We start from the raw sequence: 25,332 nt of genomic DNA, 5'->3' as shown, positions 1-25,332 counted from the left end.
ATTAAGCAAGGACAAAATACAAACAAACCCCTCTGTTGGGAATTATGATGCTACAGTTCATAGGGGAAGGTTAATCTCATTATTATTAGGTATAACAAGACACTGTCAAATTTGTGAGATCAATTCAAAATTAGGCACAATGAATATTATTCTTTTCATAGCTAACTGAAACAAATCTGGAATGATTTTTTTAACAAACAGATTGATCTCGTGTTGGTAAAATAATGTAACGGTTGTCAAAAATAGCGAGCACCAACGGCAGCATCACAAACACTTTGGTCCCATTAGAGCGCGGCGGCCATTGTCCACCGGCGGTAATCGTCCATTTTGCTTTCCCCATTACAGCACAAAGAGAGGGGAGGTAAAAACAGTTTACCCACAAATCTCCCTCTGTGTGCCAACTGGTTTCCTCCACTTATTCAGGCCAAGAAGCAAAGACCATCTGCTCATTTCTACTCCCGCCTAAAAACACTCGATAATGCGCATTCACTGCTCGCATTTGTTGTTTGCCAGCACACGATTTGACCAAACACTTACTAAAACTCCCTCCAAAACACATCTAAAGCTAGCTTGACCGAGCCATGAATGCGGCCGCTTTGAATGCGTGAGTCCTTCGTCTCCTCCTGGCTCGACTTGAATGGCATCCACCAAAGGAGAACCGGACAAAGCCGTAATTGAGGTGTAAGCCAAGATACAGTCAGCTAGCGAAAATGAAATGATTTGGCAGTACATAGTACAACATTGCTTTGTTGATATATATATATTTTTTTTAATTGTTGGATTGAGGTATTTTGGATCTTTATTTATTGCTTGGCGACCCATCTAAAGACCTCCAATGTCTTTTGGCATGTCTCGGTATGACACTTTGATCCACTTAGCGGCTCGCAGTGCAGGGCCAAACAAACACGCTTTGAATGAATATTCACATACAGCTGTCTGGGGCAAGGCGATAGCAGCTGCTACGCTTGACACCCACAAATAGACCAAAGTCGTGCCTGGACATGGGCGGCTACATCTGGGCCAGGTTCAACCCGCCAAATCCCACCGGCAGGTCTGCGTGAGGCCATTTTTATTACAGACCAGCAACACGGGGAACGGATTCGTTTTTATTGGGTCACTCATTTGTAGAACCTTTCATTCGGAAGCCTAGGAAATTAATTTTTAGAATGAAATATTCTCTTAATTTAAGAGTCCATTTTGTTCCCAAATATTATTGTTTGCCTTTATGTGTCCTGCACTTGACTAGCGACCAGTTCAGGGTGTACCTAGCTTGACAAAATATATCTAAAGGCAGATGTTGATTTTTATAATTCCGCTTTTGTAATCTCAATAATAAAGGATTTTTTTTTTATTAATTAAAGTGAACTACAATCCCATATAAAAAAATGTAATATTTCAACAAACCAAAATTCCATTTGATCAGGTTTCTTCATTGTGATTCAATATAATCAGCTTAAAATGGCATTTCCCCTTTCCAGTGAATGTAATTTTTGAATGAGCAAATTTAATCTCATCCTAATCCAATGGACTCGCCATAGCAAGTACGGCGAGCGGGTCGGAAGACAAAAACCGCTGTTGTGAGAGTTTCTTGGGCATGGTATGGATACCCCCTAGCCCTCATGGGTTGTTGGTTGGCCCTGACAACACACCTCAACACGGTGCCAGGCTGTCAGGGTGCCAAGGCCGGGCAGCAGCTGCCGGCCCAAACCAGCGGGCACTAATTGAGGCAACGGCAGGGAGCCTCATCCTGCCCTGGTCCTCCCACTGCCTCCTTCAGGCTACGACCACACAACACACACACAATGCTGCTTTAATTATGAAAAATTAGCCAAAAGCTAATCTCCAATCTTTTCAATCAACAATGTGCCGGGGCTTGCCAATTAGCAATTTTAAGCAAAAATAAACACGGTTCCCTTTGAGTAACTCTCATTTTTCTTCCGAAGCACCCTATAGCCCGTTTCACATAAATACGTTTGAATATTTAAATTGATCATAATCGCAATTTCATTTAATACCCGTTTAATCCAGCTTTATTTTCGGGGTGTTTTTGATTTATTAATGTTTAAGACCAGGTGGCAATTTTTTTTCTACATTTATTGACTCAATGTGAATTGAAGGGCAGTTAGTACTTAGACTTTCCCATTTAAATACAAAATGGAGGACAGTCAGCCGTCACTTCAATTTGACCATGCTAACAGAGTCAGAAGGACAAAAGTAATATTTTCCATCGTACTTCTTTGTTTAGCGTGCGCCTCTTTTTTTGTTGACTGTTTTAGTGTGTGATGCTGGTATGATGTCACACTCTTTCCATTCATGAGGTCATCCTGCCTCCATCCTGCTGTGTATGAAACATGTAGTCATACTAGTATGACTATCTACTACTATTGATTGGATTAGTGTTCAGGATTGCGCGCATTTCTTTTGATGCATTTTCAGGAACCTTCCTGAGTTCAGGTACTGCTAATAAAGTAGCTTGAAATATTGATGCTCTGTTTTGTTTTCATTTTTGGTGTACTTGAGAGGCCATCTGGATCTGCCGTCCTTTCTCACGTTAAATATTCATCGACCTGGTGAATGTGACCAGGGGAGAGCAAAAGAGGGTCATATTGTAACGTGAGCAAGGACCCGGGAGAGGTGCTTGTGGTTGGGGGGGTTGAGTGAAGGGGCCTGAGCAACATTCAACAATAGCTTTGGCTAACAGATGGACGATAGTGCGCGGGGTTATAGTTCAGTGTCATCGTAGAACCCGATATCTGATTATGTCCAGCCCAACCTATAAATACAAAAGGATTACATGTGGTTACATGAATAATGAATTTGAGATTATTTTGTTGACATGCTTCTAATTTGTTGTGGCCTTGCAGAATACCACAAAGGAGCAAGCGGATCGTGTTCCTCCAGCGGGCCAATTAAATAAGATCCTTGTGACCGGCTCTCGCGTGAAGTGAAGCTATTAATTAGCGCGAAAAATGTCCATGTTAGCAGGTGCAATCAGGAGAACATATTTAACAAGCTGGAAAACAAAGCGCTTATTAATGGGCCAGCGCTCCAAACTGTTTGGAACCTTTTTTGTTCGTTCAGCAGTCATAATAAAATGAAGCGTGGTTGGAGTGTACACAGTCAGCGAACTCCACAAACAATTCTAATGATGTACAAACACCCCCCCCACATGAAATGCATACAAAGGGGCTGCTTTTTGAGTCAATCACCTTTTAATATTTAATGACAGTCCATCAATTATGAACAAATCTGCGGCTGAACACTCCTTAAGAAGAGGGACGGTTGCTTAGGAGCACTGGTATGTTCTGTCACTTGTGCGGCGTTCGTAACTGGACACCCTGCAGTGTGACAGTAATACGGTGGAAAGTAAATAAGGCAGGCGGTGCGGGGACCTTTGTTGTGGGGGGCTGCCTCAAGCGTGCTACAAATCCAAGTGTTCAATAATGCAGTCTGACACGTGTCCTGCTTGCTTTGTTACCCAGCACCCTGGACATGCCCAGGCGTGCGTGAGCTAATAAAAGAAGACTTTCTTTAACTTTTTAAGGAAGCCTTATTGGGCTATTTAGTGGAGCGTTTGTCCTCATTAGGATCATGTGATTATGGGACCCCCCCTGGACTGGTCGCCACTCAATGTGTGAAAGAATATATATCAAGTCTACCCACCACTGATCAAATTTTTTTGGTGACTATTAACATGACCTAGATTGTCTGTACAAATTAACGAAAAAACAGAGATGTTGCAGAAGTGTGCACACCCTTATAATGGTTGTATTGAGATTTAACCAATCACATTCATGTCAAATGGGAGACCGCACACACTTGCCACTATAATTAATAAAGTTCAGTTTTAATATGTTAAAAACTTCTACAAAAGCGGCCATTTTGGTTGATTTTCAAACTTAACATTTTGCGGTAGCGGATGATAATGTTAAATACACTGAGATGCTGATGATTTATTCCTACCAAAAATCGAAGTCAAAACAATCGTTGTCCTTGCCTCCATTTTTAGGTTATAAACACAGCTGGACACCCTAAAACTTTTTGTGTTTATGTCTGTTTGCTACCTTTCCAACTTGAGGCTAAAAATAGTCTCCGTGTATCCGGCTGGGATGCTAACAGTGCAGTCATCTTTCCCTGTGAAGGACACAACACTGTCTGAAGTTTTGGGAGCAGGGAGAAGGGAGAGCGGAGGGGGAAGGAAACGGTGACTACCGTGTGACAAGCGCCCTGTTCCTTCCTCCCAGGCCTGGGAAACAGGAAGTGCTACACACAAGGCATTATTGTGACGGAGAGGAAATGCAAGGTCCTCTAAAATAGGAACCTCAATCTGGTTGTCAATGACATGGGACAGAGACCCCCCACTGTTACCACACACACACCAACAGTATCTGAAAATCTAGATATGGATATTTATTATACAGGCCTGAATAATAACATTTCAAAGGGGACATGTGTTAAGCAAACGTTAAGGAGGGGCTGGTTGCTAAGAGAGCTAATCAAAATCTTCCTTAATCTGTTCCATGCTTTCAATTAGACAGGTCTGGAAATGGCCGACTCCTCTGTGAGGAGACACTGGCAGAAAACTGGCAGAGCAGAGTTGTCGGCCATGTCTTATGATTTCACACACTATCATCCTGGCAAATTCGCAGCTATTTCCCCCCTTTTGCCAAAATCAGCATGGCAGCTCATGTAGCACATTACATGGATAAGATCTCCATTGTGCGCCTGTGGAGAACATAGCAGATGTTGGCCACCTGACTTACTTTTTTTTTTGGTCAAGTGGGGGAAAAAAAAAGATCTGAATTGTTTTTGTTTTTCTCAATTAAAACTAGATCCATCAATGTCATTAAGCTTTTCAGCACCAATTAAAAGAAAGGAGGAAGCCAAGACATTAATCACTCTATGTAAAGTAAGATATGGCTGTTAATGCATTCAGGGGTACCATATACACTACAAATTATGATTTGATTAGGGCAGATAGTCAAATTTTTTGAATCAATTGTTTACGATAGAAATACTTTTTTACTATTATGTTTTCCTGTAAGTACACAGATGAATGTTGTAAAGGCAGAATAATACAGCTCTTGTAATGGATTTCAGGAATCATCATGGTGGTCAAGTACAGAATATTTGTGGCGTAAGAATCACTCTTCACTCACATCTGAAAGAGGGAAATCTTATTTTAATTCAGAACTCAAAACTGGCATCATTCTACATTGCAAACAGATGCATGTACAAAGTAGTTGAACAAAACAAAATGTTTACTGCCATCTAGTGGTCAATGTATAGACCAACAAACATACTTGGCTTGTGGCAGTCTGAACAGTAAATGACCTGCCTGAACCCAAAGACTACTACTACGCCTCTAACTTGGTGATTCTTTGCTAGAAGGGCTCCTTGGACTCATCACTTCCATCAAAAGCGTTGCTAAATCTTTAACTCCACCACCGAAAGATATTTCGCTCACTTGCTCTGATGTGGTGTCTGGGACCGGATCTGGAGTGGCCACATCCACTAAAGTGGCGTTTTCATCGGCTTCCATCGGCGGTGGCGCCGATTGCGGTTCCACGGTAGGTTCTGTAGATTTGTGTTGCTCTGACACAGGTGAGGTGTGGAGTGGGGTCTCCGTTCGAGGACCAGAACGAATCAGCAGACCTTTGTCTGTAGTGGGGTAGCGTTTGGCGGCACACTCCCGACGCTCGCAGTGCATCTGATCCAGCAGCCTGAGCTCGGCCGGCAAGTCAAACACTTTCTCCTGAGGTAGAAAACACAGCATTTAAATTTGTTCAAAAAGTGAAAATAATTCAAATCTCATTAACGATCATCGACGGAAGGGCTAACTGACTTATTATAGCTCGAATTAATGGCATGCATTTTTAATGCTAACATGGATATCCCGCTATAAAGCTCAAATTACTTTACAGGCATTATATTTTGATGTTACTAAAAAAGAAAACCCAAACAAATATTTTACACATACCTGTGATTGCGGTTTGGTCCTTTTAGAACTGAATACTGCGTGGCAGACTTGGCATCTTCTTTGTACAAATTTTTATGTCATCCATTGACTCAACGTACCCGCTTCACCGACAGGTTCATATGAAATCATTTTTACATTTTCTAAGCAAATTAAAAACTCTGAACCCTTTGGGGTCTGACTGACAGAATAATACCAAACACTTTTTCAATTTAAATCAGCAGGAGTGACTCTTTTTCTGCCACCCCGAAGATACAGCAACCAAATGTAACCCCACCAAATATTTCATGAAAAGTGTACCACAATCCAGACCATGACCCCAGTTGACTTTCAAGTTGTGTGCACATTTAAAAAACAGTCATAGACCCCCCCCCCTCATCATGGCACTTCTAAATTGCCAAATGACATTTGCAATATATATTTCAATGTAATGTTAATCAATATTTCAATGCACCACCCGGAAAACGCATTCCTACCATATTGATGCTTTCCAAATCTTCATTTGGATACTGGCTATTTGAGAGGTAGACATCCACTATAGCCACGTAGTCCGTGAGAAGACAATCCAGCAGTGCCATTCTGAGAGGTTGCAAGTGGATCACTGACAGCGCCATCACATTTAGCAACGGTAAAGGACATGGACGGTTGTACCACAACTTGCTTTCCTCCTGCGATTAAAAATAAAAACACAAACACACCGCTGTCATGACAATTGACTGATCAGGTGGAGTAACCCGCATTGTCCTCTATCAAGACGTACCTCGGTAAACTGGGACTTGGTCTCTAGAACGGAGAGGTGGGAGGAGGGCAACTTCAGGTGGCGACTCACCAGTTCATGAAGAGTGCTTACTTTGTGAGGAAAGAATCCTCCAGTCTCAGAGTGAAAGCACATGACATCTGCCACCTTGGTAAGGTAAAGGTAACTTTAAAAAAATGGTACCACAAGGATGTACATATTGCCACCATTTTCCCCCTCATATACCTGAGTGTCAAAGACATTCGTCATCTTCACGCCGTGTTGTGTCATCAGACACCCGGCAATAGCTCTGCAGTCATGAACGACCTGTGTCACATAACATAATCAACAAAGCCCCCCCCAAAAAAGCATGTACGACTTCTCACCTTCAGTATGCGCTTACTCTCGAAAATCATAGTCAGACCGTTTTTAAAGGCTTTCTCTCCAAGCAAGAGAATGTCAAAGAGATAAACCTTATGTTTGGTGGCAATCTAAGACACAAACAAAAAACATAATTAGATACAGATAACATTGAGTGAACCTAATGTTTGGGATTTTACTGAAAATGCAAGACACCAGACTTCTCACCTGAAGCCAACACAGTCGGCCATGCTTGTACATGTCCACCCCATCAGCCCCAACGCCAACCACATGCTGCTTCTTAATTTGCATCATCTATAAAGTAACATCACAAACAATCTAGCGATTGTATAGTATGGAATCCTGAGAACTAATGTGTTTCTTACGGACTACTTACAGCGGGTCCAAATTTCTCATGAAATGCATTAATAACTTCAAATTTGATGTATTCATCATCATCATCAGCTATGAAGATAAAGACATTATTAATCAGCAATTAGTGTTTCTATTTTGATGATTACTGACCGTGGTAAAAAGTCTTGAATGGCTGGAATTCAGACAGCTTCAAGTGGTCTTCAGGAATATTTCTGTGCAAAATTTAACAGCTTTAAATCAAATTTTTGCCTTCAAGATGAGACATATTGACAACGACTTACCCATGCTTTTTGTCCTCGTCATCGGCAAACTCCACTATGAATTCACAGCTTGTTATTTGGTGGAATTTTCACTTAAAAGATGTTTGTTGGGCTTTTGTACTCACCATTTACAAACTCATGGCCGAAGAATAATCTACTTCCGGGAAGTTCGCGGCCATTATCGCCAAACACGACTGAAAAATCACCATTTCAATTAAAAAAAAGATCTGTTTAATGTCCTCGGTCATTCAAGCGCAACAGATTATTAGCTTTAATTTTGTTTAAGTAAATAGTTACAATAATAAATAAATAAAAATAAAACTTCATACCGTTCGTGAGGGTCACCGTTTTGCTGGAGCTGATTCGTTGCACAACGCCGACGCAAAACGACGATTTAAGAGTAATTTTAATACGTTTGCCTTGGAATATATTCGAGAATGAATCATCTGCCATTTTGAGGGGCACTTGAGTGTCGTTAAATTAAATAAACTCAATAGTAAGTTAACTATCGAACGCGGACATCATCACCTCAATCAAGCTAACTTGATGTTGCGTTCAAGAACAACCCGCGCGTTTGGGAAATAATACAGAGTTGTTGTTTTTTTAATGTATCTTATTCTTAAAAACAATTTGTTGAATCATTGTTACAGGTAACACTTTTTTTTTGTTTCTTTTCGAATAAAATTGATTTCGCTACCTTACATCTGAAAGACGTGTTAATATTTATTAATTTATTTATTGTAACTCGTGTAAGCAAATTAAACAATATGACTACAGTACATTTTCAGCCACATGGGGGCAGGCTTATTGCATGTAGCACATTGCAATAAGCCATATAAAATAAGTTCTATCATGAGCGATACTTATAAACATTGTATAAATAAGGTAGTAAAGATGTGGGAAATGAGTATTGGATGTGTTTCTTATGTAGTTCTGCAAAAACTTAATTTGATCCAATGTCAATCATTTCTAATTTATAGCTTTTGTATGCTCACCTGCTTGGACATGGACCTGCTTTAAAAAGTCGACAACTGATAATTACTGATCACATCTGATTTAAACTGGGTTTGAGATGATTTAATTCAATTTCAGATATTCACAAAATGGATCAGTGCTGGATTGCATTGGTTTGTCATTGCATCTTGTGCTGCACATCGCTGTGATAAAACAATAAAACCAGATCAGAATTGGATTAAATTTGGGTTGACACTAAAAGTGCTGATACGCATGCCCACATCTCATTTGTTTTAACTGGCTTTAAAAAAAAAAAAGTTAATCGTGCTGTCACATGCACAAACTGGAACTACAAGTTCTGATATGCATGCCCACATCACATTTGTTTTAACTGACATAAGAAAAAAAAAAGTTAATATGCTGTCACATGCATAAACTGGATAAAATTGAAATGCTGCCTATTGTTCAATGTGGATTCTTTTTTGATTGAATTTTGACCTAGCAGACACACACACATAGACCATTTTCTATCATATCTGACAGTTATGTTGGTGTTGGGATTCCCCCCCCCAAAAAACCTGATCAAATTACATCATATACTTTAGGAATATGTCTTCACTAGTCTAAACACCTGTGAAAGTTGAGTCAAGAAAAGTGACTGGCAACCGAGTGTGACGCTCAGAGGAGTTCCTCTACCCACTTTGCAGTGCAGTTAATGACATAGCGGCCACAGTGCAGCCTGCCTCCCGCCCACAGACAAGCTGCGTCTGAATGTTGCCTGTTGCTTGTGTCACGTCCATTGACGAGTGTGCGTGCGTGCGTGCGTGTGCGTGTGTGCGCAGCATGCTGCTAAGAGTACCGGTGTGGCGAGCACAGTGATCAGTTGCTCCCAACGAGGAGGACGCAGATGGACAGCTTAGTGCAGCCTCTCGTCGCCCAGTACCTCGCCATGGGCTGTCAATCAAAAGACAACAACAAAAGTGAAAGTATGACCGCGGACGACAAGGGGAAAGACGATGCGTAAGTGTCATACGAAGATTTGAGTCTTTTCATTGAATTCTTTTTCAAATTCTTTCCGTCACTAGTTCTGTATATTTAGTTTTTCACGTGTGTATGCATATTTTGTCGATACGTAGGCTCTTAAAGCAAAAATAAAAGTAATGCATAACATTTAAGAAATGTTGCTTTTTCATCTTAGTTGGACAAAAAAAGATTAGTATTTGCCGGTCAGCCATCAAGCTAAAGTGGATGTCCGTAATTAAGTGGTATTTCCCACAGTTGGAGGAAGGAAATGAGAACAATGCACCCTATCTCACGGGAGTTCCTTTAAACACAAGCCATCTTTTGTACTTTGCATTTTGTGCGATGGATGTTGCGGCAAAAAATACTCACACTCTGTATTTAAGGTGAACTACTGCATGCATAGAAGCAGAACATATATTTTTATATTCAGAAGAAATATCTGACGCGATCCTGTGTGTTTATTTCCAAAAAGGAGAGGGACACCAGGATCCGGCCCCAGGTCGAGAGTTTCCCCTCCAGGACGTCCTAAAAAATTCCACAAGCCAGGTCAGGTCCAGACCCCCATGGGGAAACCCACAGTGTCAATAGGCCATCTCGCCAAAGGAGCCAGCTGGGAGGAGCTGATCCAGGCTTGTTTGCAGGCCTTTGGTAAGCCTTATCTGGCCTTCCTTGACATGTTTTTAATGTTGAAGTGGTTTCAAAAGTCTAAGCACCCCTGTTGCTGACTCGCATGAGTTTGAATATGATCAGTCCATTTTCAACACTGTAAAATTCAAGTTTTAAGAGGGTGTGCACATTTATGCAACTACATTTTCTGTTTTTATTTTGACTTTCCCTTGCAATTTCAATTTGACATTTATTTGGATGACTTGTTGTTGAAGTAGGTTTGTGATTTGGCTTGCAGTCATCTTACTGAAATCTGCAGATTGATTCCGGTATGATTTTATGTTGCAGATGTTGATGATATGTTTTTGCCTTATCCAGGCAGGAAAGGTGTTTACGAGCGCACCGCAGGTTGGTTGAGTAGGTTGGATCAATCAAGCCAATATAATTGGCTTCATTAAGTTGTCAGGAGAGCTTTCTGAGTTTTGGTGATTATATCTCTGGAAAGAGAAGCTTTCAAAGTGCCGTTGCCCTGGTTACGCAAATGGAGCAATGGGGGAGGCGTTACAATGGACCGCACATAAAAGGGCATCCCATAAAGAGCGGTCGTCAGCAGCGAGCTACAACCAGGTGGAAGTTTGTATTGCCACATAAAATATCAGCATGAAAATGACAAAAAATTGAAAAATGGAAATAGAACTTTAGGGAGCGTCAACATTTGTTGTATTACTCGTGAGTGTGTAGTTTTATGAATATCTGTGGATGAAAAATTCTTAAAAAAAAGGTCGGCGAGTTCCATTTGCTCTTCCAATATAAGCGTGCTGGCAAGAGTTATTTGAAAAGTGACCCTATGGTACCTTCAGGCTCTGCTGAGCCTAAAGGTCAACTCTTCATGTAGCATCGTTCGCATGGTGACCGGCTTTTGAAGAACACTCCGCTGTGAGACGTCGATCAATATCCACTGACATCATCGCTCGCTTTGTGCTTTGAGTTATTTATTGGTGCACCCCCATTTTTTTAAATCAATTTTAACCATAAGCATCCACTTGGATTATTTCAAACTATTGAAAAAAATACTGACATCATGTTCTATTTTCAAACATGGACCACCTCCCTTCAAGTCTAAATGTTAATCAGATTTCAAAGAAAAACCATAAAAGGATCATCATTCCATCTGATAACATTTCAAAAGAAGGAAAAAGCCACACGCAGATTTGGAGTTTGCTGATGAGCATTTAAGATAACCTTAAAAGTGCATTTCCACCACCGTGGGCGTTTTTCCTCATTTTCCAAGCGTCGAGAGATAGCCCAAAAGGGATTTACCCCAACAAACAACCCTTTAGTGGTTGTCAAAACAAGCATGGGGTCATTGTTTACCTTCCGCGGAATCATCCCTTTCCTGTTGTCCATTTATGGCTCTCACTTTGATGCTTGTGGTGGCTATAAAAGTAGTAAACAAATGAAATGGAAGCTTCGAGTGAAAATTCAGGTAATGGCTGAGTGGCACCAACGGAAATACTGCCCAAGCAGGATATGAGAGAGCAGGCGGGAGAGGCTGGTTGCTTACAGATAACACAGATTGGAAAATGTGTTGCCATGGAAGTGGCAAGTATATCCAAGGTGATAAAAGTGTGTCTTAAATTCTCCTGAGGAGATGGAACGCTTGAAATTATTGTGATGCATTTTTTTGTCATCTCGTTGAGTGTCTTTTCTCTGTGTTCACCGCGACGGTGGTTTTTCTCAGAAGATAAATGGTCAGGAAAAGGTTTGCACGCTCTGAAATTGGAACGTGGCACAGCATGGTGTTGTGCGGTTTTGGTGCATTTTTTTTTTTTTTACTTTGCTTTGTGTCTGTCATGACAATAGAGGAAGTGCTTGAGTGCAAATTGGTAGAAAAGAGGAACATAAAATGTAAGTCTACATACGTAGTTCCAAAGGTCAATGGCCTCTATGACATCATTTATTAGAGTGTCTCCATCAGTGGTTTCCCCGCCTGGGAAAAAGGGATGGCAAAAGTTTGCATACACATCATACAAATCCTCCAGTTACAACACCCGAGTATTGTGTGATTTCTAATTTAATTGAATTGAATTGAATTTAATCATTTTATTTATTTATTTGTCTACCACTAAAATCAATTTGATCAATTTCAAATCAAACCATAGTTTTATTTTCATAAATCCTCCTCCTACCAACTGTTATCAAACAGAGCGAATTTTCTTTACACAAAATTTGGAACGCTTGCTGATTTTACATGGCAATGATTACTGACAACTGCTGCGCAATGCATTTGTACAGCATCGCACCTTTTAATCCAGTTGTGATGAATCACACAGATTCTGCCTTTGTGAAACAAGGACGATCATGAGTCACTGACGATATTTCTTTTTTCCCCTGAGCGTATACATTTTGCATCAAACAATATATCCACACTCAGGTTTATATATATATATATTTTTATTTCTCCCCAGATTCAGACGGTTACACAAGTGAGCGCAGCCACTTGTTGAACATCACACTGACCATGCATCGCCTTCTCATCTCCTCCAGCGACCTCCTGGAAAAACTCACCGATCTATATCCTTCCGCAACGTCACAGATACATTCCGAATCGTGCGTTTGCCCGTATTTAATTGTCAAGAGCGACTGCCAATCACCTGCTTGGCTCACGTTGCTGGCGTGAAATATTGGGATAATAACGCGGGTGAAGGGCTTTGGGTCTCGGCCTCCATTCAGGAACCGTCACAAAGCCTCTCCGAGGAGCGTGTCGAGGTTTCAGGTGTTAATTACCTCTGTTTCTTTGGCGGCCGTGTACACGCAACTCCTCCTCTTCAACTATATATAAACAGCTTAAAGAGGAGCCCGCTCGCACAAACCACGTCAGCGAGCACAATAACAAATGTCCCTCTGCTATTTTTAACCCTCTCATTGAGAACCCAAAGGCCCCAGAAGAATCCATCAAATAGATTGAGAGTGTGTTATGATCAGGGAGGAGACGCGGGGGCCATTAACAGGCTTCCTCATCACAGTCCGGCCTTGGGATTGCGTAGGCGCTTCTTCTGTTCCCATGACGCCATTAGCCTTTTTATGCTCATCACTTGAAGATGATTCCTGCCAAATGTCAGTCCGTTTATTTAGGAGGGCTGGGAGTCACATCACACCGTGTCTTCTTTTTGTGTGGCCGCTTCATGTTCATCGTATGTTGTTCGGCATCCTTAACCAGAAGCTTTACGTTTAAAAGTGCCGTGGAGAACGAGCAGCCGGCAGAGTGCCAGAGAATTTGCTACTTCATCAGGTTTGTTCATTTATTGGACACTGATATTAAAGGTGTGACGACTGATCGATTAATCGGCAACTAATCGATTCCCAAATTAATCAATGGTTATTTTTGATAAGCCATTAATTGTTTGTTGCTCAAGATTTCTCTACAATAAATGTTATCTAATTTCTGTAGTCATCCATGAAAGCAGACTGATTGGGTCGATTCAAAATAAAAAGAATTGTTTTTATTTTGGAAAACAATGATCAACATTTATGTTCTTGGACCATATTCAAAACTGAATATCGTTAATTTCAATGTCAACTTGAATTGATATATTTTTAATTAACTTGAAAATAAAAAAAAAAAAATAGTAAATCTGATTCCTTGATTAATCGACAAATTAATCGGTTGCCAAAATAATAGTTGCAGTACTAATTGATATCAACATTCCTTTTGCTATGGCTATCGTCACACACATTGTCCTCTCTAACCTCCAGGCATTGGATTCAGGAATTCTGGATGATGTTCCGATTGCACCACAGCTTGTCAGACAGCTTGGACCAGCTCCGAGATCTAATCAGGGAGCAGGGACAGGAGCATCTCTGCTCTCTTCTCGAGACCAAATGGATGTAAGCGTGCGACCAGCTGTCAACTGAGAGGCTTGAGCACGACAGCCAGGGAAAAAAAAAAATGAATCGAGTCACAATTTGTTGCCATCGTGTATTCTAGAAACGAGCGAGACTGGTCGTGGAAGGCCAGCCAGAAGATTAAAGCCAACAGCAGTAAAAAGAGGAAGGTATCTCTTCTCTTCGACCACCTGGAGCCCATTGAACTGGCTGAGCATCTCACCTTCCTGGAGTTTAAATCATTTTGCAGGATTTCCGTAAGTGCGCACTCATAAGAGCATAAATGACTTTTGGTGCTCGGGGGGTTTGCAAGCAAGGTGCAGATTTCCTTCCAAAGGAAATGTCAAGCTGCTTCTTGCTCTCACCTCTTTACTCTCTACTCTCACCGCCAGTTTATAGACTACCAGAATTACATCCGCAACTGTTGCATGAAGGACATCCCAGTGATGGAACGTTCCATTGCTCTGTGCAACGGGGTCTCCCAGTGGGTTCAACTAATGGTGCTGAGCAGGCCGACGGCTCAGCTTCGAGCCGAAGTTTTCACAAAGTTCATCCACGTGGCCAAGGTAGAGTTTCAGTCACATCACTGTGAGTCTGAGCGTTTGAAAATATTTGTCAGTTGTCGGCGGGACTGCTAGCCTGCGCTGGTTCGTACCATTAAATCAGCAGCCTGCTGCAGAGCACAAAACCCATGGGGTGTGGAGACAAATTTCACACCATCATTCTCCAGTGACAGCAGGAATTAGAGAGCTGAGATGAGATTTGAAAATGCTTTGAGTAAAAAAAAAAAAAAAAGGAGAGAGAGAGACACGGTGTGAAAAAACAACAACAATTTAAGTGGTTTATGTAACTGCCGTTTTATGTATTATATAACCAGAAGTACTTGAAACTTGTGCCTATCATCGCTTCAAACTACAAACACAATCCCGAGCTTTGTGTTTTGGATCTCGATGGATCGCGCAGTGTCCAGTTGAACGACCTTGTACGTGTTTGTGTGCGTCCGCCAGGGTTTACACCTCATGCACAACTACAACACGCTAATGGCGGTGGTGGGAGGGCTTTGTCACAGCTCCATATCCAGACTGAAGGACACCACCTCTCATGTACCCAATGAGGTCATCAAGGTAATGAATAATCACAAAAGCATAAGAAAACCAAGCACGGTTGTATTGAATAAGAACAGATTTAATTTAATTTAATTTAATTTAATTTAATTTAATTTAATTTAATTTAATTTAATTTAATTTAATTTAATAATAAATGCATGATATAATTGCATTGGCTTATTTCTTTATTACTTTTAGTAGGCTTAGATAATATTCAGCATCGTGGAGTAAATGTGTCCTTCCTGTCTTCCTCAGGTGTTAAACGAAATGACAGATCTGCTCTCGTCGTGCCGAAACTTTGATAACTACAGACAAGCATACAACAAGTGTACCGGTTTTAAAATCCCCATCCTGGGCGTGCACCTCAAAGACCTGATTTCAGTGAACGAGGCCATGCCCAACTATGTGGAAGACAATAAAGTGAACGTGCAGAAGCTGCAGGCGCTCTACAGTCATATCAATGAGCTGATGCAGCTCCAGCAGATCCCACCCAGGCTGGACGCCAACAAGGACTTGGTCCATCTCCTCACGGTATAAATTCATAGCCAACATGTTGTTTGTTATATATCGTTGCATACGTTACATACGATCCGATTAGCCGATTAATCATGACTAGCATCGGTGACTAGTCGACAAGCAAAGTAATCGTTTGCGGCTGCCTCGATTCCAGCATGTGGTTTGTTGGCATGCGTGTGGGTGAGATGAGAGTCTATGATCCATGAGTGTGTGTGTGTGTGTGTGTGTGGGTGGCAAACCGAGTGTGAATGAGAGGGAATTCAAATTGCTACGTTGTACTTGTGTGTCATCCTCGCAGTGTTTTGCATGAATACAGTATGTCCTTGAAAATCTGCTCTTCTACAATGTGACCAATCCTCTCTCTCTCTCTCTTTCTCTCTCTCTGTCTCTCAGCTGTCCTTGGACCTTTACTATACCGAAGATGATATCTACGAACTGTCTTACGCCCGGGAGCCCAAGAACTGTAAAGCCACTGTGAGTGATAGAGCCATTTAACACCCTCAAGTCAGAGCTGTGTACATCCATCGGCACATTTGAGAAGCTAATACAGAAAAAAAAAGAGGCTATTTTCTTATTGAGACTTATTTTTCAACATAATTTCATTTTCCATCAGCCAACCACCCCTTCTAGACTTCCAGTAGTTGTCGACTGGGTATCCGGAGTGACTCCAAAACCGGATCCTCGAACTATTAGCAAACATGTGCAGAGAATGGTGGACGTGAGTTTTTCCTATTTATTTTTGTTTTAGTATTGGGAGCATTATTTAATTTATTCTTTATTTCTTCTCCTCCAAGTCCGTGTTTAAGAACTACGATCACGACGAGAACGGCTTCATTTCTCAAGAGGACTTTGAGAAAATTGCAGCCAGTTTCCCCTTTTCTTTCTGTGTCATGGACAAAGACAAGTAAGTGCTCGGCGGGTCGCACGCTCATTTGCAGCTGCAGGGGAGAGCAAAGTGGTATTTGTAGTGAGACGTACGGCAACAGGAAGCGTCAAGTAGCTGCACAACTAACCATAAACTCACCACTTTCGAGTGTTTTTTTTTTTTTTTTTTTTTGCACGCCGAGACATTATGCGATGTTTAAAGACCACAAAGAAAACCATGCAATCCCTGTCAAACAAAATTATCAGTGTAAATAGTGTTTTTTGTTGATAATACAGTTTTTTTTTTTTAAATATGTTTGTGCAGGGAAGGACTTGTCAACAGAGATGAAATCACAGCTTATTTCATGCGGGCCAGTGTCATCTGCTCCAAACTGGGCTTAGGCTTTGTTCATAACTTTCAGGAAACCACTTACATGAAGCCTACCTTTTGCGACAACTGCTCGGGACTCGTAAGTCACCAAAAAAAAAATCATCTTAACCCATTCAGTGCCATTGACGGTTATAGACGTCAAATATATTAATTGGATTGGCAGTGAATGAGTTAAATGTTGGCTTTTTGTATGTTCCTTCTAGCTGTGGGGTGTCATCAAGCAAGGCTACAAATGCAAAGGTAACGTCGGATATTAGTCATGCGAGGTCTCTTCAGGGTGGGAACCTCGACATAACGACCATTCGCACAATCTAATTGGAGGAAATAGAAAAGCTCCATCCTCAAGTAAAACACAGTTCCTGTTTTGACTTTTTTGCGTTCTCACAGACTGCGGGATGAACTGCCACAAGTTGTGTAAGGACCAGGTGGCCTTTGAGTGCAAGAAGAACACCAAAATGAACAACAATATCACCGACAGTCCCACGCCTAGCTCCACGCCTGTTACCACGGGAACCTCGGAGGGTGGGTCAGGGCACCACACTTATCCCCTCATGGTATTAATTATAAGGACTTACGCAACTGGCGACCCAGGGGCAGCGCATAGAATCGCAAATTCATTTACGTTTTGGTTTTATTTTTTTCCAAGAGTCGAAAAGGTTATCTGCTATGGGTGGGTGGTTGGTTTCCCTCTAGCTGTTTTTCTTTTTACTTACAAGCTGCCCACCTGCGACAAGAAATTTGCATTATACAGCTGCAGGTTAGACATGAAAAAAAAAATGTAATGTTGTATTTTGACACATCATCTGAGTCATTTTGTTTTGCAGTCATGACCTTCCTCTTAGACCGCAATCTTTTCTGTGTGTGTGTGTGTGTCTACACAATTAAAATGTTGCCCTACTTAATCAATCAACTTTTTTTGTGTTGACCCCAATATAATAAATGTGCATTATTTTGCCACCTCAACATGTTACATCCAATAATACTAACAGGCCCCTACCACTATCTCACCATTCAGGTTCAGACGAGTTTCCTTTCCAATACCCGCCTGATGACAACAAAGACTGGAGTCCAGACTCTCCAGTTACCTCCCATTTGAGGCAAAACCGGGTCCACAGCGCCACTCAGACCGAGGGTCCGCCGCTGTCCCCCGATGCCACTAGCCCTCATCCCTCTTTTCTGGGCCCGGTGGCATTATCTCCCTCAATGTGTCACAGCCCGCTGCTGCAGAGGAAACAGCGCCATTGCGCCAAATGGGAGAACCGAAATTCTGTTGTACAGAAACCCCGAGAGCCAGAAGAAGACAACAAATCCATCACTGAAGCCTTGCAATCAGTGGGTGGCACACTTCTTTTTTTAATGGTACTTGAACGCACCACGATACTTATAAATCTTTTTTTTTTTTTTTAAATCAGGAGAACGACAGGCTCCAAAAAGCCAACGAGACACTACACAGTAAGTTGAAGGACTCCGAGCAGGAAGTGGAAATGTTAAAGACACTGTTGAAGAGGCACGCGCTCTATCCTGTGGAGGAGGAAAAATCCTTCTAAACACGTCAAGGACATACGGTATCATCAGACCAGCTTTTTAACATTTAACATAGAGTGTAATAAAGCACAGTCAGAGTATTACTGTATTTTGTTTTTAAATTAAACATCACTGCAGAATGAGGTTAATTATAGAAATTAAAAAAAAAATCACTGTAATGCAGAGTGCACAGGAAGCTGTTTGCAGAGTGATAGTGTCACCTAGTGCTGGTTGCCTGAATTAAAGCTTTCTCACCAAAGCAACAGAACAGTATTAACTGTTCATTTGGGGAATAATGTGCTTTAAAAAAAACAAAATTTGTATTTTTATTCAGTGAGTGGCGGTTTAAATGCTGCTGGAACACAGTGCATGCCTGTCTATAAAATGTTATTTTGCTAATAAACGACAATCCTGCCTGGCGAGGTGAAATGGAGTAGAGGAAAAACTAAGTGCCATAAAAAAAAAAGGTGTTCAATCAGATTTGGGCAGCAACATGCTTGCGAAATATGTACAGTATCATTTTGTAAAAAATATTGGGTTGGCCTAATAATTGCAGTTCAATTGCCTTTCATTACAGACTTTAAGTGCATCTTTTTATTGTGTGAAACACTACACAGTTCACATAAAGCGTGAAATGATAAATTGTTTTGTACTTTGGTAGGCCCACCTTCTGTTAGATGTGGTTTTTGCTTATTTGTACACGCTACTTTTGTTTTTAATTTTTATGGTCAGTGTTGTAAATGTTGGAAATTGTGGTGTTTGTGTTTATTGAAAGTGCCACGACAAGGGTTGGGGGGGGGGGGGGTTGTTAAGTTACATCTCATTTTTCATGTCAGTATTTGTGAGCTTTCTAGTTAAAAATAAATGCTGTGCATTCTGCGTAAAATGTACTACTTGTGTTCTTCCATTTCAACAGTAGGGGGCGCTGTATTCTCACAAAATCCCATACCGTCTTCACTCCATCAGTGCTTTTGAAGAAACTTCTTCAATTAATTAAAAAACAAATTTTTAAATTAAATTAAAAAATTTTTTTTTATTAATTAGTAACTTGAGAAATAAAATACAACAAGTCTCCAAATGACTTTTTTTTTTTAGCAGTGTGATGTAGTGAAAGTGTAAATTCCTGTCACAGGTGTTCATCCCATAATAAGCAACCGAAAGCTCTCATTGAGAGTCATTGTGTGTACATTTCCAGCAATGTCGTGTGCAAAATTGCCTCTGAGGTGTAAAGCAGCGCCTCCCAAGTCAATAGCATTTCTGACAGCTCATTTAGTTCAATTTGAATGGGAACGAAGGAAATAACATTGGCCCGAGTCCAGCAGGCTGCATTCACGCTGATACTGAACAGTTTGTAATTATTATGGCTGGCTGATGGAAAAAGGCTCTTTTATACGCATCTTTAAAAAGGCAGTTACGCCATGCTGAAGATGAGAATTTTGGGGGGCATATTGACAAATAAATCAATTAAAAATCAATATGCAACTCACAATCTAGACAAGCTAATATTGTTTAGCGTGAAGGACGTGTGGGCTAAATGAAATGTTGCATTATAAAACAGCCAAAAAGATTTCAGTGTTTTGAGGAACCGCCCATCTAACACCCCAAAGAAAATCGGAACTAGTTTTTGTTTTTGCAATGCCAACATGATAAAGTATTAAATTAGTTAAATGATTTTGCACAAGCATCATTCATCTCCAGAAGTCTTTAGTCTTTGCTCCTCAAAAGTATTAAATTAGTTAAATGATTTTGCACAAGCATCATTCATCTCCAGAAGTCTTTAGTCTTTGCTCCTCACTTTTGTCTTGCTATCACATCTGTCTACATGTGCTGCTGCACCACTTTTGTTCAAACATCCATTCCTAACAAACACTATTCACAATCTCATCTAAGTCATTCCCATTATGTTTTAGCATTAAGATAAGTTAACGCTATCAAATGAATGTGTTCTTAAGCTAATTAGGCAACATTATCTTTGTCCTCCCCCGGCACACAAAACACCATGACAACAAAGTGCCTTGAACACACATTTGAACACAAAAGAACAACAATGCCTGCAGGGTGTTTCAAAGCTGCTCTAATTCTCTTGATTATGAAAGTGAGTTCATTAGGTTGATGGCCGAAGGAGCCGCATGGGCACCGCGGTGGGAGCCTGTAGTGATAATCAAAAGGAGAATGACTTGAAATAGCCAGAATTGCATGCAGACATGATTTCATTGTCCGCCAAGAGAAACATAACTGCTGTCTCATATCTCATTTAAATTTCATTATGGGATGTGATGCACGTGCTAGAGGAGGAAAATTAAATAACTATGGATGATAAAATGAGTCTATGCGGCACCATACTAAAATTCTAAACATTCAAAGTGTAAAAGTTTCTCATCCCTGCCAAGAAAATGCATAGTGTACAAAGTATCTTGAAAACAGCAAGCCTAAAAGCAGAGTAAGGTATTAAAAATAAATAAACCCATTTTTTAAAGAAGTGCTCAGCAAAGATGAGCTGCTGCATACAAATGTGTATTGGAACGACACATATCTCGAGAGAAAAGTGTATTGTGAAGCAACAGACACAGTCGGGTTGATGGAGCAAAGTCAGATGGGACTTGCTCCCCCAAATGAGAATTCCGCAGGAAGGGGGAATAAATTCAAGTCTGAATGTCATTTGCCAAGTTGTGGTGAAATGCACACAACTCATCTCCAGTAATGAAACACGCCTCTGGTATTTTAAATGTGACCTTGTGAGCCTTGTGAATTGAAAATCAATAAATATGAATACAATAATGAATATATGAATAAAGCACCAATTCAAATATTGCATTAAAAAATAAACAGTTGCGTAGGATTTCGAAAAATATATTTTAATGATCTGCTAGGCCACATTTGGCTCCACATCGGAAGGCAAATAAAAGTGGCATTAAAATTCAAATAGTTTATTTTACATCCGCAAAGAGCATTTCAGAGCACATTACGAATAAAACTGAGGGATGCAATAAATGTGTAAAAAGACGCTCTAACTACTGAGCACATTGATGTAATGTTGTAATATTCTTTACATCATTTTCAAGTATTTGCTTCTGAGCCTTGATCTAACAAAACGAGTTTATTTTTTTCTCACATCGGCATTTAGTTGCTTCCCTATCAGCGGCGGCCTAAATGGCGAACATCAGAGCTGTTTAATGGCTTTACTGTTGGCAGACCACTTTCCCCAGCAACTCCAGACACTTTTGGAAAAGGTACTGCACACAAGGTTCCAAATCATATTAAATATGTGTCATCCAGCACGTACAGTATCTTCACATAGTCTCTAATTAGTTAAGAGACAAAAAGCCATATACTTCCTCTGCAAGCTCTTCCTCCTCTACCTACTTGGTAACCATGACAACATTAGGTGTCATTTTGTCAATCTATTTTAAGAAACTGTCTCACACCATCCACTGTATTACACACACAAAACACACACAAATTGTAGGAGGGAGTTGGTCATGCAGACACTTAGACTTGCATAACTTTAACTCCATTTTTGAGTATATTTTTGGGCCACATTAGTGGTTGAGGGTGTGCATGCAAAACAATAAAAAAAATGTGCATGGCAAATGGGCCAAAGTTATTCTGGGCTTATTCTGTTTTTTCATTGACCTGATTTTTTTTTGGGTCGCCTGACATGATGAGATTTTTTGGGCCTTGTAAGGTGATGAAAACAAACAGGCGCCGACACTCTGTGTGCTCTTCAGATCAATACGCAAAAAAACCCCCCAAAAAAACGATGGTGCAGACATGTGGCGCTCGGTAATTATGTCCCACTTGGTTCTTCACTGTGGAAATGAGTGTCACAGACTCCTAATGGTCCATCTGAGGCTTCCCAAGTGATACGAGGTGTGGAGTGAAGCCCTCCCTGACCTCCTTCTCTTTTGAGCCCCCCCCTCCGGAATGCCACAGCCTCTGTGAGCTTGTTTACTGCTCTCAAGTGCACCACAGCGACTGTGTACACTGAGTATGGCTTTTTTTTTGATAAATGATGCCGTGGGCAGCCGTCTGCCAGGGCACGGATAATAAACCCACCTGAAAGCGCACCTCAGTGGGGGAGAATTCAAAAGCAACATCAAGAAAAATATTGATTGAAAGCAGAAGTTGGGTGCAGGGCTACATGAAAACATAAAACAAAAGCTACTTAGAGTAAAGTCTTGTTATTTACGCTAGTCCAAATAGTTTTAACGTGCGGAGGATGATGTCGTCTACTGCAAGATGTTGTATGCTGATAGCAAATGTATATCTCCTCAGTGAATACACAGCCATCAATCAAGAAGTTGCAATCCAGCAGAGCTGCAGAGGAAGCGGCAACACAGTATCATCCTGGTATCTTTAAAGCTCTCCGGGGAACTCGCTTTTATTGGTATGCGCTGTGGAGACTCTGGTCGGACAAAATGATTTTCCGTGGATTTCTAGACCCTGTTAGGAAGGGGAACATGTAAAGATATTAATATCCCAGTTCAATAAATGTCCTTACTATTTTCCCATCAGCCAGGGGTTTGGCGCCATCTAGTGGCAGAAAGCACAGATTCTACCTTTTTTTTCGGGAATCGCTAACCATGAGTCCATTGATTGATAGAAACAAAATATCAAAACAGCAAAACAACGCAGATTGTGACACGCATACCGACTGTCAGGGTTGGACGGTTTAATCGTTTTTCCCCCCTAGATGGTTGCACAAAATAAAACGGCCCTTCTGTAACAAGTCACCCCTGAGACTCACCCCAGAACATTCCATCTGCTTTTACAAGATTCTTTTAAGTGGTGCCGTGTCATTACGTGTCAAACGGTATTAAACGTCCAACTATAAATAAGCCGCGCAAGATATGTACACAACAGTTTTTTCTCGGGGTGTTCTTCTAGCACATTATAGGAAATCCATCATATTAATGATCTTCAGCTCGCTTCATTATTCATGGAGGAAGAGCGCGGCTGTCCAAATAGATTATCGTTGGCCATCCATTCGGCAGTGTAATCAAATGTAGTTGATAATATCAAGCTGCAATTTGTCTGATTTACTGATCGGCATACTTATTATATAAAAGTGAAAATAGATAAACTAGCTAGCTAAACTAGATAGCTAACGCCATTTTAATGTAAACCATCAATGATCATTATGGTAATACTGTATTTTGTAGTTATTATTTCCAAGACAATTTGTTAGATTTATCTTTGCCGCATTGCTGCATTTATTCTTAACGCAATTATAATAATGTACAATGGGAAAAGCTTCATAAATTGACTCTGGTTGCTTCACCTCCTACAGATCAATTCAAGTGCTTTGCTACTTTGTGCTCCCATCGGATTAGGCTGACTAATTCCCACTCGTGTGGACGTGATTGAAGCTAATGGACGTCGGGAAGATTTGCAGCCGCTCGTATTCCGCTACGCAGGCATCGTAATACATATGACGAGCTGCTTTTTCTAGTTAGCGCCCAATCGAGAGAAAATTGATATCATTCCGATGAATGTGGCCGCTATAGCAATCATGCCTGCGCTATGATGACATGACAGCTAAATATAGGGCAGGAAAATGGAGCAGAGGAAAAGGCCACAGTGAGGACCATAAATATTCACAGTCCAGAGGCTGCACTCGAAGCAGAAAGTCAGAAATGTTTCTTAGAATTTTTCACTAAAATGCTCTCATACACACAAATAAAAACATCTTGTCGTTTATTCCACGGCTGGTGTTGATGCAGCTCTCAAAGTCTGATGAGAAGATGAAGGAGGACGAGAAACTAAATGGTTGTGACCCCAAGCCCTCCAGCTCCTCTCCAGCCCTCGCTTCCAATATCCCCCGTCCCCCGAGGGAGCGGTATCCATCATGAAGACGGCGAGGCCGTTATGGCGCCTCGTATGGCGCAAGACGCGCTGGTGTAAAATGCAGCCCATGTTCCTGCCGTAAAATGTCCATCAGAGCCTTAATGCATCTCCCAGTGAAAGTGACAGAACCTCGCCTTTGCACATTATTAACTCCAGACGTTTTTATGAGCGCACAAGAGTGCTCTTCTGCATAAGATATGTGTCCACCTTAGTTTTTGGCATCACATCACTCTCCCTGACTGTGGCCCTTTAAATACTATCATTATGTCATAATTATTCACTGGTGGAAGCCAAATAAATTAGGCTGACGGATTAATCTATTTTGCTACACATCTCGCGGGCGATTTATAGGAACGTTATGTAAACTGTTTCCGGTGATAAATGGTGACGTGAAAGCATAAGAAGCTTGGCAGAGGATGCTGTCAAGGCATAACCAATTTGGCAGGCTCATGATAAATACATGGGATTAAATATGAACGAAGCGATACATTTATTAATTCTTTTTGTGTGTTATATTTAAAGCCAGATCACAGAGATTTGAGTCATGTTAGAATAAACTGCAAGCTTTTTCTTGCACGCTCGCTTAATACCGTATCGGCCCGAATATAAGACGACCCCGATTATAAGACGACCCCCTCTTTTTCAAGACTCAAGTTTGAAAAAAGCCTTTGTCTAGACCCCGAATGTAAGACAACCATCCCTTTTTTAAGTTTTATTTCAATGAAAAAAACCTCGTCTTATATTCGGGCCAATACGGTAAATGATGGACTTTGCTTGTCCATGGATGAGTTTTGTCTTGAGCAAAAATGTCAAATTTAGGTCCAGAAAGTAGAAACTGTGTCCCTATGTGGCTCCTGGGAGCTTCTACACTGTGAATACAGTTTGGTCCCATCTGCGGGCTGAGACAT

General features: G+C 41.0%; 2 protein-coding genes across 2 annotated transcripts; one reads left to right on the top strand and one right to left on the bottom strand.

Moving 5' to 3' along the window:
* Positions 1 to 5,194: 5,194 nt before the first annotated feature.
* On the bottom strand, positions 5,195 to 8,187 carry exd1 (exonuclease 3'-5' domain containing 1). The gene is made up of 11 exons (XM_037241001.1): positions 8,038 to 8,187; positions 7,834 to 7,902; positions 7,730 to 7,763; positions 7,599 to 7,660; positions 7,471 to 7,538; positions 7,302 to 7,388; positions 7,100 to 7,204; positions 6,960 to 7,040; positions 6,738 to 6,881; positions 6,454 to 6,645; positions 5,195 to 5,755 (listed from the first exon to the last, which is right to left on the bottom strand). Exons 1-11 carry the CDS (start codon positions 8,159 to 8,161, stop codon positions 5,366 to 5,368), a joined length of 1,356 nt encoding a protein of 451 aa, XP_037096896.1. The 5' UTR covers positions 8,162 to 8,187; the 3' UTR covers positions 5,195 to 5,365.
* Positions 8,188 to 9,407: 1,220 nt separating this feature from the next.
* Positions 9,408 to 19,096, top strand: LOC119116001 (RAS guanyl-releasing protein 1-like). The gene is made up of 17 exons (XM_037240995.1): positions 9,408 to 9,682; positions 10,158 to 10,333; positions 12,760 to 12,865; positions 13,521 to 13,583; positions 14,048 to 14,179; positions 14,280 to 14,433; positions 14,569 to 14,742; positions 15,184 to 15,300; positions 15,538 to 15,813; positions 16,192 to 16,272; positions 16,412 to 16,516; positions 16,593 to 16,702; positions 16,988 to 17,132; positions 17,257 to 17,293; positions 17,441 to 17,575; positions 18,069 to 18,385; positions 18,466 to 19,096. Exons 1-17 carry the CDS (start codon positions 9,570 to 9,572, stop codon positions 18,598 to 18,600), a joined length of 2,376 nt encoding a protein of 791 aa, XP_037096890.1. The 5' UTR covers positions 9,408 to 9,569; the 3' UTR covers positions 18,601 to 19,096.
* The last annotated feature ends 6,236 nt before the right edge of the window (positions 19,097 to 25,332 follow it).

Source organism: Syngnathus acus, chromosome 22 (assembly GCF_901709675.1).
Source record: "Syngnathus acus chromosome 22, fSynAcu1.2, whole genome shotgun sequence".
Lineage (NCBI taxonomy): Eukaryota > Metazoa > Chordata > Actinopteri > Syngnathiformes > Syngnathidae > Syngnathus > Syngnathus acus.
This window is presented reverse-complemented; position numbering and strand designations above follow the sequence as displayed.